Source organism: Ornithorhynchus anatinus, chromosome 2 (assembly GCF_004115215.2).
Source record: "Ornithorhynchus anatinus isolate Pmale09 chromosome 2, mOrnAna1.pri.v4, whole genome shotgun sequence".
Classification (NCBI taxonomy): Eukaryota; Metazoa; Chordata; class Mammalia; order Monotremata; family Ornithorhynchidae; genus Ornithorhynchus; species Ornithorhynchus anatinus.
Window position 1 is genome coordinate 56,029,840 of NC_041729.1, and position 13,630 is coordinate 56,043,469.

The window sequence follows — 13,630 nt, forward strand, 5'->3', positions numbered from 1 at the left end:
GTACAGGTTAATTAGGTTGGACACAGTCCCTGTCCTGCATGGAGCTCACAGTCTAGGAGAACGGCTACTTAATCCCCATTTTACCATTGAGGAAGCTGAGACACAGAGAAGGTAAGTGACTTGCCCAATTTCACACAAAAGACAGGTGGCAAAAATGGAATTAGAACCCAGGTCCTTCTGACCCTCAGGCCCGTGCTCACTCCGCCAAGCTATGCTACTTACATCTCACACCCAATCGAGAAATGTCACTGAAATTTTCAATTCCTCAGACACAGTTCTCGGGCCAGTTGCATTTCTATCTCTGATGAAACCAATTATTCCTTACTCTATTTCCATTACATTTTTGTCCCTTAGCTTAGAAGATAAGCAACAATTGCCCAAAAAGAAAACGAATGGCAGAGGTAAGACACTGAAACAATCCAAGAGAGAAAAGTCAACTTCCTTTTTCTGATCTGAAGTTGCAGAAGCCATATTCTACATCTACTCAATCAGTCAATCATTTTAACTGAGTGCTTACTTTGTGCAGAACACTGTCCTAAGCACTTGAGAGAGTACAGTATAACAGAGTTGGTAGCCACATTCTCGGCCCACAAGGAGCTTACAGTGTAGGAGGGAGACGTTCATATACATGAATACATAAATTACGGTACATAAGTGGTGTGGGGACGAGGGTGCAAATCTAAGTGCAAGGGTGATACAGAAGGGAGAGGGAGAAGAGGAAATGAGGGCTTAATCGGGGAAGGCCTCTTGGAAGAGATGGAATTTTGATAAGGCTTTGAAGGTGGGGACGGGGACCGTCGATATGTAGGGGGAAGGGAGTTCCCGGCCATAGGCAGGACTTGAGCAAACTGTTGACTTGATTGTCTCTCTCACTGAAATCATGTAAAGGGAAGTAATGCCTCTTTATCCGCTCATCATTCAAAGCTTCAGACCCTGTGAAGGGTGAATCCTATAATATAGCTGACCATCTTCTCACAGGGACATGGAGTTTTGGGAACAAGTACAAGAATAAGTTTTGCAAGAAAGCGCTCCCAGCTAAATCACATGACCAGATCCACCTGGGGGTCTAAGTCCATGTGGCCCGATTCACATGGGGAGTGGAGGGGAGGAAAAACAAACACTCCCCGACACCCCCCCCCCCACCCCGGGGCTGGTTTGAACCCTGCCTGGTTTTAGAGGCTGGGGTACAGACTGTACTAGGTCAACGGAAGACAGGTCCGGACAAATCCATGAGCCTTCCTGGGAAGAGTTCAGCGTCCCTCCCCCCAGTTATATCTGGTTCACTCTCTTGAAGTGTAAAACGTCCACTGTCCGTGAGAAGCAGCATGGCCTAGAGGACAGAGCACGGGCCTGGGAATCAGAAGGACCTGCGTTCTAATCCCAGCTCTGCCAATAGCTTGCTGTGTGACCTTGGGCAAGCCACTTCTCTGTGCTTCATTTTCATCAACGGTAAAATGTGGATTCAATACCTGTTCTCCCTCCTACTGGGTCTGACCTAATGAACTTGAACCTACCCCAGTGCTTAGAACAGTGTTCGACACATGGTAAGCGCTTAACGAATACTGTAAAAAGTCGTATTGTTGTCTTTTGTGTTTAAAAATGACACATCTGAAAATGATCGCGAGGCATGTGTATGGGTATGGCAGATGTCTGATCAACAAAACTTTGCATGTTGCAAAGCATGTTGCAAAGGAATCAGTGGTATTTATTGAGTGCTCACTGGATGCAGAGCACTGTACTAAATGCTTGGGAGAGTACAATACCACAGAATGCAACTGCATGACGACCAGCCTTTCCTTCTTGGTTCCAGCTGCCATTTATGGATTCTGGGGTTTTTCCAATCAATCGAACTCTGGTATTTATTGAGCACTTACTATGTGTAGAGCACTGCACTAACTTCTTGAGAGAGACACATTCCCCGCCCAAAAGGAGCGTACATCTAGAGGGGGAGTTTACGTCTGGAGGACCAGTTAGAAATTCTTCAATCAATCCATGGTACTTGGAGTTCCTGTTTGAGATACCGCATCCCGTGGTAAAGGACTTCTACATATCAGGAAAACCAAAACGTGAAGCCTCTCACTGACTTCCTGTCTCACAAGCCCCTAGCCTTGGCGTTATCCTCGACTCCTCTCTCTCGTTCAACCCACGTATTCAATCCATCACTAAATCCCGTCGGTCCCACTTGCACGGCATGGGTAAAATCCACCTCTCCTCTCCATCCAAACTGCTACCGTGTTAATACAACCAACTCATGCCTATGCCGCATCAGCCTCCTTGCTGACCCCTGAGTCTCCTGTCTCTTCCCACTCCAGTCCACACTTCACTCTGCTGCTCGGATCATTTATCTACAGAAATGGACATGTCACCCCGCTTCTCAAAAATCTCCAGTGGTTGCCCATCCACCTCTACATCAAACAAAAACTCTTCATCATCGGCTCCATCACCTCACCCCCTCCTACCTCACCTCACTACTCTCCTTCTACAACCCAGCCTGCACACTTCACTCCTCTAGTGCTAACCTTCTCACTGGGCCGCCATCTCGCCTGTCTCGCCGCCGACCCCTGGCCCACGTCCTGCCTCTGGCCTGGAACGCCCTCCCTCCTCAAATCTGACATACGATCACCCTCCCCGCCTTCAAAGCCTTATCGAAGGCTCCTCCAAGAGGCCTTCCCAGACTAAGCTTCATCTTTCCTCTTCTGCCACTCCCTTTGCGTCACCCTGACTTGCTCCCTCTGTTCTTCCCCGCTCCCAGCCCCACTGCACTCATGTACCTATCTGTAATTGATTTATTTGTACTGATGTCTGTCTCCCCTCATCTAGACTGTATTCTCGCTGTGGGCAGGAAATGTGTCCGTTTATTGTTGCATTGTACTTTCCCAAGCGCTTAGTACAGCGCTCTGCACACCGTAAGCGCTGAATGAATGAATAGAAACCCTAAACTTGCATTCCCATCATTCCCACCAACCATAATCATAATAATTATAATGATAACCGTGGTATTTGTTACTGGCTTACTATGTGCCAGGCACTGGGCTAAACACTGGGGTAGGTGCAAGATAATTGGATACAGCCTACACATTTATCTAACGAAGAACCTAGAACACACAAGTTCAACCTCAGAGACATTTAATGGAGAGAAAAGACCAAAAGGGGAACTCTCAGAATCCTCATTTATTCAATGACCACCGCTGACTTTGGAATCAATCACATGCTGTGACCTACCTACTGACAAAGGAATACGTTGATAATAATAATGTGTGATTAGAAAGAGAATGGGACTAAAAATAAACAGATTCCAGAAATTCTGCAGTGATTTGGGAATCCTCAGTAAATGGAGCCTTCACATGAAGCAGTAACTGCTATCACGGTTTGACCACTGGGAATTGCCTTATCGTGTAGAATCAACTTTGGGGAATAACTCCACGGATTTGAAGCACTGTATATAATACATTCATTCAATAGTATTGAGTGCTTACCATGTGCAGAGCACTGTACCAAGCGCTTGGAATGTGCAAGTCGGTAACAGATAGAGACAGTCCCTGCCCTTTGACGGGCTTACGGTCTAATCGGGGGAGACGGAGAGACAAGAACAATGGCAAGAAATAGAATCGAGGGGATGAACACCTCATTAAAACAATAGCAAATAAATAGAATCAAGGTGATGTACATCTCATTAACAAAATAGATAGGGTAATGAAGATATATACAGTCGAGCGGACGAGTACAGTGCTGAGGGGATGGGAAGGGAGAGGGGGAGGAGCAGAGGGAAAAGGGGGAAAAGAGGGCTTAGCTGAGGAGATGTGAAGGGGGGGGGTAGAGGTAGCAGAGGGCAAAGGGGAGCTCAGTCTGGGAAGGCCTCTTGGAGGAGGTGAGCTTTAAGTAGGGTTTTGAAGAGGGGAAGAGAATTAGTTTGGCGGAGGTGACATGGAGAAGAAGCAGTGTGTGCTAGTGGAAAGAGCACCGTCCTGGGAGTCAGAAGACCTGGGTTTTAATCCCGGCTCTGCGGCTTGCCTACTGTGTGACTTTGGGTGAATTTCTTCACTTCTCTGAGCCTCACTTACCTCATCTGTAAAATGGTGATTCAATCCTATTTAGACCGTGAGCCCCCATGCGGGACATGGACTGTGTCCAACCTGATTAGCTTGTATCTATCCCACCTTAGACCAGTGACTGGCACATAATAAGTACCTAACAAGTACCATTATATATGCATATATACATATATTCATACAGGGGAGTAGCAGTGGATAGAGAATGGGCCTGGGAGTCTGAGGACCTGGGTTCTAATCCCAGCTCCGCCACTTGTCTGCTGAGTGACTTTGGGCAAGTCACTTGATTTCTCTGTGCCTCAGATCCCCTCATCAGCAAAATGGGAATTCACTACCCATTCTCTGTCCTACTTACTCTGTGAGCTCCACGTGGGACCTGATTAACTTGGATCAACTTCCTGTAGACTGAAAGCTCACTGGAAGAGGGAATGTGTATGCTTATTGTTGTACTGTACTCTCCTAAGCACTTAGTAGAGTGCTTCGTACACATTAAGTGTTCAATAAATACGAATGAACAGACAATAGAGTGCTTAGCACACAGTAAGCCCTAAACAAATACCACGACTATTATTACCCGTATAGATGCCCAGATATCTAAGAAGCGCAGATGACGAAGGAAGCTTCCGAAGGAATAGCTTCAGGTTATAATGTGGGAGGAATACTTCATTCATTCAATCGTATTTATTAAGTGCTTACTCGGTGCAGAGCACTGTATTAAGAGCTTGGAAAGTACAATTCAGCAACGAATAGAGATAATCCCTGCCTAACAACGGGCTCACTGACTGTGAGGATACCTCAAATTTTCTTCTGCCTCAGGTGACCCCCGCCCAGTGTGTCTCCCAGGCGACGTGCTTGATTAGCTATTCAGTGCAAGACATCACATTAAACAGGGAACCAGCAACAAGACCGAGAAGAGTTGCTCGACAACCCGAGCCAAAATTAAGCCAGAACTCTCTGCAGGAAGGCACTTTTTCAAACACATCTTCATATGTATCCTTTGGCAAGAGATCTGCATAAACAAAATACATAATAGGCACTGGCTCAGGGAATAAGTTGACTAAGCAATAAAATAGCTGGCATTATGCAATCCTGGTCTCTTCATCCAGGGGCTCTGCCAGGGGCAGAAACACATCCGCTTCTCCCATAAAAATAATAACTGTGGTATTTGTTGGTCACTTAATATGGGCCAAGCTCTGTGCTGAGCCCTTGGGGTGATTACGGTATTTGTTAAGCAACTACTGGGTGCCAAGCCCTGTACTAAGTACTGGAGTAGGTACAAGATAATTCGGTATCCCAAGCTTGTGCTCTCCAGTGAATCTACCTTATTTCCCTAACAACAATCTAGCTGACGGGTGGTGAAAACATGCAGTAAGACAGATGTGAGCGCGTGCAGCTAGAAGTCACCTCCGTGAGCCTCACCTATTGGAACGGATGAAATCTGCGCATAAAGATCCAACATCCGGTTACCATCGACGTCCACCAGGTAGTTCCCGCGGCTCTCTTCATAGTTGCAGAAGAAATGCACGGCTTCTGCGTTCTTTATCCGAAAGGGGAAAAAAAAGATACACACTCACGATTCAGGTAGTTTTGAGCCCGTTCAAAGTCGATTTGTAATTGCCCAGAGCAATCAGGTTAATTGTTTTTTTCACGTATATTCCAGAACATGAGCTTTTACATAAAACTGCAGATCTTCTGCACAGAAAAAAATCTCTTATTGCTCTTCGGATGATTGCACGTGTTTTGTTTCTGCTCAGTTTTATTCCCATTAGATTTCATTCCTCTTTCCAAAAGATTTTCCGGTCTCCCCGTACACCCGTCTCAGCTGCCATGGGCCCTCCTTTTTGCATCTCCCCTCCCCTCCTTCAATTGCTGCTACTACTAATTGTAATAATGACAATAATTATGATATTGGTTAAGTGCTTATGATTTGCCAAGCACTGTTCTATGCACTGGAGTTGAGACAAGGTAATCAGGTCAGACACAGTCCCAGTCCACCATGGGGCTCCCAGTCTTAACCCCCAATTTACAGATGAGGTAACTGAGGGACAGAGAAGTTAAGTGACCAAGGTCATACAGCAGACGTGGCAGAGCCGGGGTTAGTACCTACATCCTCTGACTTCCAGGCCCGTGCTCTTTCCAGTAGGCCAAACTGCTTCCTCCCATCTCCTTTTCACCCCTCCCTCCTGTTCTTTTCACTTTCTCTCCAAATCTCCTCTCCATCTACTGGCCCTCAGTTTCCATCTCGCTTTTTGGGGTCATTCTCAGGCACCTGCCTCTCTTTCCCCAGTAAAATTTGCAGTCTCTCCCCCTTCCTCCATGATTAAGCTTCTGTCCCACCACTATCAGCTGCTCTGAGCCTCAGTCTCTTGTCTCTCTTCATTTGTTTTTTAATGGCATCTCTGAAACACTTACTATGTGCCAGGCACTGCACGAAGCACTGGGGCAGATTAAAGCGAATCAGGTTGGACACAAGTCCCCATTCCACAGATGAGATGACTGAGGCACAGAGATGTTAAATGACTTGTCCAAGGTCACACTACAGACAAGTGGAGGAGCCAGGATTAGAACCTAGGTCCTCTAGTCAGAACCGTGCTCTTTCCACTGATTTGGGGTCTCGTCTGAGGGACTTTTCCCTCCCTCTCTGTCCTGCTTGTCTGCTGTCATATAGGCTCACCTGAGGTGTTCCCTCTGTAAAGTGCTCTATCACCTATACTTGCGTGAACAGAGGATATTCTAAGATCTTTTAATGAGTGATTGTCTTGTCTTATATCGTCGAGTCGTCTCTGACCCACAGCGACCCCATGGACACGTCTCTCCCGGAAAGCCCCACCTCCATCTGCAATCGTTCTGGTAGTGGATCCACAGAGTTTTCTTGGTAAAAATACGTAACCACTTTTACGTAATGTTTTTCAGAGCACTTAATGAACTTGGTTTGGGAACACAGTCATACACATTATGGAATTAAAAAGTGGTACCTTATCATTACGGGAGGTTTACAGTCCACAGTTCATGATTCCTACTTTCCAACCACTGGAAACACCATAATTCCTTCCCCAAAATAAACGCTGTATAACAGGAAGAAACTAGAACAACTTCTAAAAGTTGCATCTAGACTCTCAAGAGGACTTCATCACTTTCAAATCTAATAATGTCCCATTATTATTTTATTATTATTATTATTATCGCATCTGTATTTTAATAACACCAACCCAGTTTGTTGGATTTTCTCCCTTAATTTAAGAATCTCAGTCCAGGTTCCGTCTCTATCACTCCAAACTGATTGAAGAAATGAATCACTAAACAGTATTTTAGGATATTAAAAAAATTCAATGGAGTATCGTTTATGAATATTGTTGAAACAAATGTAACTATTAAACTGGAGCATTAATACCATAGCTTTTAAGTTTACTTGCATTATTGCTAACCGCGTGACAACGTACCTGGATTTTATTCAGCTCTTTCATTAACTCCTGAAAGAGGAAAGACAAATCAAATTATCAAAGAAAGTTGAAAACTGCCAGGCCTTTAATGGAAAAACAGTGATTCACATTCCTCTTCTGTGACGAGAGGCAATCCAGTAACTACAAAAGGGTCCTTGTAGAGAAGCAGCCACAGAAACGCTAGGGAGGAAGAGAGGGAGTCAAATGGGTCTCAGGGAGGTGACCATTGCAGCAGCACAGGAAATGTTTCTCCCACAGGGCAAGCAATCTGTGTAGGAAGTGGAAACTGTCCCAGGAGCGGCTGTGTGTCTTTCACAGGATGAGAATCTACTTATTTGAGGGCAATTCCCTCCAGTGGAGTCACTTTTGGAGCTGAAATAGGGAGGTTTGTTGCATGATTTCCTAGGCCTCTGCTGATTTCCAGCTCATCCCTTTGCCGGCCCCTGTGGATTCTGGGCACACAGACCCATGTGATGTCACGTGTGACACTGAAATTTAGTGTAATGATAACTGTGGTATTTGTTAAGCGTTTACTATGTGCCAGACACTGTTCTAAGCTCTGGGGTAGATTCAAGCAAAATCGGGTTGTGCACGGTCCCTACCCCACAGGGGGCTCACAGTCTTAACCCCCACTGTACAGATGAGGGAACTAAGGCCCAGAGTAGTGAAGGGATTTGCCCAAAGCCACAGAGCAGACAAGTGACAGAGCCGGGATTAGAACTCAGGGCCTTCTGACTCCCAGGCCCAGGCTCTATCCATTAGTCCAAGGTGCTTCTCAGCTACTGACCCCAAGTAAGTAATGATATTGTGCACATCATTTTGTGGAAGTCCACCTGTGGTCATACAAAGCTAGAGCAATTTTCCGGGTGTCGGGGGGGAACCGAGCCCCGCTCCCACCCCTCCCGCATTTCCAATTTTCTCAGGGAGAAAAAATATCACTGAGTTCCCCAACCTCCCTTTTCCTCCAGTCCTTCTGGTCTCCCCTGCCAAGTCCTTGTGAACTACGGGCAGTACTTCTGAGTCATCCAACTCGGAGGGCGGGGCGAGGCGGAGGATAGCCAGGTGCTTAAAGTGAAACAATTTTCCTTTAATAGTACCTGTGACGTGCTTACTATGTACCAGGCACTGTACTGAGCGCTGGAGTAGATACAGCCTAATCAGGTTGGACACGGTCCACGTCCCACATAAGGCTCACCGTCTTAATCCCCATTTTCCAGATGAGATACCCGAAGCTCAGAGAAATAAACCAATCTGCTCAAGGTCACGGAGCAAATGGCAGAGCCGGGATCAGAACTCAGGTCTTCAGACTCCCGGGCCCATGCTCTTCCCACTAGGCCACACTGTTTCCCAATTAGGCATAAAGGCATCCGGTGCTGGATCTCTTCCAGGCAGGACATGGATCCGCGGAAAGCCGACGCTCCAGTCTCTTCCGCCTTCTTATATTTAAGGATCCGGGTTTGAGCAGGTATTTTCTCATTAGTTTGTTTCCAATTACAAAAGGGAAGGACGGCCACCCTACCCCAGACAGAGAGGGTAGTTATACTGGGCACCCATGGCATTTATCGAGTGCCTGCTGGATGCACAGCTGTAGAATAGGTCCCTGGAAACATGTGTCAAAAACAAGACACCTCTCTGTCCCGCTCTTGAGGGACTTACAGTGGAATGGGTAAAACAACCGGCATAAATTTGGAAATACCTGATGAGTAAAAGAATAACAGCCCAGGTACAAATGACAAAAGAGCAAGCTTTCTCACTTGAATAACTTGATGTTCCAATGACTCGCAGCACTGGTAAAACAAAGAGCTATATTTCAACTGGCAGGACATCCTGCTACCTTAAAAGTCGGATGGGACCATTGTTATGGGCAGGGAATGTGTCGGTTTATTGCTTCACTGTACTCTCCCAAGCGCTTAGTACAGTGCTCTGCAGACAGTAAGCGCCCAATAAGTTTGACTGACTGACTAGTTTAGGGCTAGTCCTTTTGGATGATGTTCTGGGGGAGCGATATCACTATGGTTTCCCCATCGTGCCCAGGCGGCCCCCAAATTGCAGGCAGAGGTCTTCACAACATCCCTAAAATATGGGGGAGGGCTGTTGTTTACCCTGCAGGGGGTGCCCCCAAATCTCAGTAAGCACGTATTAGACTGTAAGCCCGTCAAAGGGCAGGGACTGTCTTTATCTCTTACCGATTTGTACATTCCATGCACTTAGTACAGTGCTCTGCACGTAGTAAGCGCTCAATAAATACTACTGAATGAATGAATCTCAGGGGGCCAGAGCTGCAACTTCTTCTTCCATCGAACTTTTCACTCTAGTTGCTCACCAGGAACAGAAGAGACTCATCTGAGTTTTCTCTCTTTTATTTTTTTTTCCCCAATCCAATCGGGGTTAGAGGTGCTAAGAAGAGGTGATGGGGTGGGGTGGGGTGGGAGGAGGAGGAACAGCTAAGGTCTGGACAACACACAAAACTGAAACGAGCAAAATGTACATATCGATCAATAGTATTTATTGAGTGCTCACTACGTGCAGAGCACTGTACGAAGCGCTCGGGAGAATTCAACGGAGTTAGCGGACGTGTTCCCTGCCGACGGTGAGCTTATATATGGACAGAGGGAGTGAAGGTACTGGTTGGTGACTTTTAATTTCAGCTTCTCTCTATAATTTTACCTGAGTTCATGCTTTCATGCCTTCTCCCTGGGTTGGGCATCTGATAGCGAGAAGGCAGGGCAGTTCATTTAAAAGAGACCTCACTGAAACCAAAGTAATCTAAATACCCCATTCTGTAGTAAAACCCGCTTCCCAACTTTCCAATTTCAGTGGGTACGACGCTCTGCCTCTTTCAAAGATCATGGTCTTGTCCCCTACTAAATCAGTCCTTAATTCAATAGCTGGAGAATTATATCTCATCATCATCAATTGTTTTAAACGGTTGGGAGAGTACAATGTAACAAAGAAGCCGAGAAGCAGCTGAGCAGCAGCGTGGCTTAGAGCACGGGTCTGTGAGTCAGAAGGACCTGGGTTCCAATCCCAGCTCCACCACTTGTCTGCTGCGAGACCTTGGCCAAGTCACTTCACTTCTCTGGGCCTCAGTTCCCTCAGCTGTAAAACGGGGATTAAGACTGTGAGCCCCATTAGGGATAGGGACTGGGCCCAACCTGTTTATCTTGCGTCTTAGTACAGTGTCTGGCACATAGCAACCACCTAAAAAATGCCATAAAAAACAAACAAACAAGAAAAAAGAGATTTGGTAGACACGTTGCCGGCCAAAACAAGCTTACATGTGCCAGACTTCAGATACTTACTCTGGACTTTGGCCCTGGAACTTCAGTCTTCATCAGCGGCCCTTCGTAGTCCAAATCGACGTCAACTTTGGCCGCAGCTTGGTTGATTTGCCTGCATCCTGAAAAAACCAAGAGCATGAAGGAACCACCTGCTAGTCTCACTGGAGGCACTGGAAGGGCACATTCAGCTCCCTAGCTGCAGGTCTGGTACAGAATTACAGATCACGTAACCTCCTCGGACAGAGGACACCATTGCTTGGGGCTTTGCGGAGAGAAGAGGGGGAAAAGGAGTCAGGAGCATGGCGTCGACATTAGAAAATTCATTCGATTGTATTTATTGAAAGCGTACTGTGTGCAGAGCACTGTACTAAGCACTTGAGAGAGTACGATATAACAATAAACAGACACATTCCCTGCCCACAATGAGCTTACAGTCTAGAAGAGTGCTTAGGGCTAAGAGATTGCTGGAATCATGTACTTTCTTCATGCTTTAGAAATATCCATCAATCAGTTCAAAATATTTAAGGAAAATAGCATTGCATTAAGGGCTTGGAAATAGTCATGATTCCACAAGGTCCCTGCACTTGAAGAAGTTACAGCTTATGAACTACAATATCTGAAATAAAGTGTTTGCTTTTTTTTTTTCCCAGAGGGGGAAAAAGCCCATATGCTTTATTTTACACTTGGGTGATCTCATGCCAACTTCACAATTCCGGGAATTACCGGTTGGTCGGCTCTGTTCTGAGACACGGTCGGCAATTGGTAATATCTAGAGTCAACCATCTGTTACGTCGTTGGCCCAGAAAATTCTGCACCATTTGAAGTTCTCCCAGTTCTGAAGGATCTTTGCTTAAACACTCATATCACCTAGAGGGCATTCTATGACCAACTCCATCTCCTTAAGGGCACGACATCAAATCCACCAGAGATGAATAGTCTACTTATAGTCTGGGCCCCTGGAGTTTAGCCTAGTAACAGCCACAGGAGTTTGCTTAGTAAAATACCACCTGATGCAATCATCATCCAAAGCATTCTTAAGACCCGTGGCCCAGTGCAGGAGCTTGGGAGTCAGAAGGACCTGGGTTCTAATCCTGACATTGCCACTTGTCTCCTGGGTGACCTTGGCCTAGTCACTTCACTCCTCTGGGCCACAGTTACCTCATCTGTAAAATGGAGACTAAGACTGTGAGCCTTATACTGGACAGGGATTGTGTCCAACCTGATTAGCTTGCATCTACCGTAGCCCTTAGTACCTGATACATAGTAAGCTCAAAACAGATACTATAAAAAAAAGTCCGTGACATAGTCCCAGGCTAGGCACTACAAAAGCACGATAAGCCAAGAGGGTCCCCTTTCCCTTTCAGAACATAAACTCCTTGTGACCGGCGGATGTGTCCAGTGCTTCTGATAGTCCTTTTCCAAGCGCTCAGTACAGGGAAGGGAACCGAGTGGGCACTCAGTAAATACCATTTCTCCTCTCCCTCTGAGAGCTTCTAGTCCAAGACAGGGAGCAATGATGCCAACAGCAGCATTAAGAGTGTGCAGACCACGGAGCGATCGAAAATCTGGGGTGACAGACTCCTCAGTGAGACTCCTACAGATATCCAGAAAGCAGGACGAGTGACAGTCCAACATTGTGTTATGGAACAATGCCTTGATTCAACAACACTGGATTTCTTTGGTACTGCCCTCTCCGCTACCCAATTTCCTGCTTCAGAGCTCTCTTGCCTCAGCACTCTTCTACTCATAAATACACAGAGCGGCTACAAGTTTCCAAGCATTGATCTGTCTGGATTCTGCTCATTCTGTTCCTCGTCCTCGGTTCCGTGAAAGCGGAGGCTGACTGACCAATTCAGGGCTGTACCACTACAAGAAGCGCGGCCTAATGGAAAGAGCACAGGCCTGGGAGGCAGAGCACCTGGGTTCTAATCCCAGCTCTGTCACTAGTCTGCTCTGTGACCTTGGGCAAGTCGCTTCACTTCTCTGGGCCTCAGTTACCTCAGCTGTAAAATGGGGATTAAGACTGTGAGCCCCACGTGGGACAACCTGATTCCCCTATGTCTACCCCAGCGCTTAGAACAGTGCTCGGCACATAGTAAGCGCTTAACAAAATACCAACATTAAAATAGGGACTAAGGCTGCGAGCTCTATGTGGGACGGGGACTGTGTCCAACCTGATTATCCAATGACAGAGTTTAGTACAGTGCCTGGCTCACAGTAAGCACCTAACAAATATCATCCAAAAAATCACTTAAATTTTCTGGGTCTCAGTTACCTCAGCTGTAAAATGTGGATTAAAACTGTGAGTCTTATGTGGGACCTGGATTATGACCAACCCGATTATCGTGAATCTACCCCAGGCCTTGGAACAGTGCCTGGCACATACTAAGTGCCTAACAGATAACATTAAAAAAAAGCAATTTTCTGTTATCAAAGGTGTTGTGCTGTTCACTTTTGGGAAGTAGAATGTGCTGATTGATCTCACTAAAAGTAAACAGGTTGGGTTCCTCTGTGACATTCATTCAATCAATTAATCATATTTATTAAGTGCTTACTGTGGGTAGAGCACTGTATTAAGTGCGTGGGGACAGAGTTGATAGACATGTTCCCTGCCCATAATGAGCTCACAGTGCAGAGTGGAAGACAGTCATTAATAGAAACAAATAAATTACAGGTACGTACATAAGTGCTGTGGGGCTGAGGGGGTGTGAATAAAGGGAGCAAATAAGGGTGACACTGAAGGGAGTGGGAAAAGAGGAAATGAGGGCCTAGTCAGGGAAGGCCTCTTGGGTCTTCAATAAGACTTTGAATGTACAGTCTTTTGGATAGGAAGAGGGAGGACATTCCAGGCCAGAGACAG

The 13,630-nt window shown here is 46.2% G+C and overlaps 1 protein-coding gene across 2 annotated transcripts in view; it reads right to left on the reverse strand.

Annotated features, from left to right (window-relative positions):
* ABAT (4-aminobutyrate aminotransferase) overlaps positions 1-13,630 on the reverse strand; it is a 137,802-nt gene that overhangs the window by 40,695 nt on the left and 83,477 nt on the right. For both annotated transcript variants that reach the window (XM_029055734.2, XM_029055742.2), the window contains exons 3-5: positions 10,792-10,889; positions 7,490-7,519; positions 5,469-5,586 (exon numbers count right to left, since the gene is read on the reverse strand). In XM_029055734.2, coding sequence (XP_028911567.1) covers positions 5,469-5,586; positions 7,490-7,519; positions 10,792-10,889 — 246 coding nt within the window. The remainder of the gene's footprint in view (positions 1-5,468; positions 5,587-7,489; positions 7,520-10,791; positions 10,890-13,630) is intronic.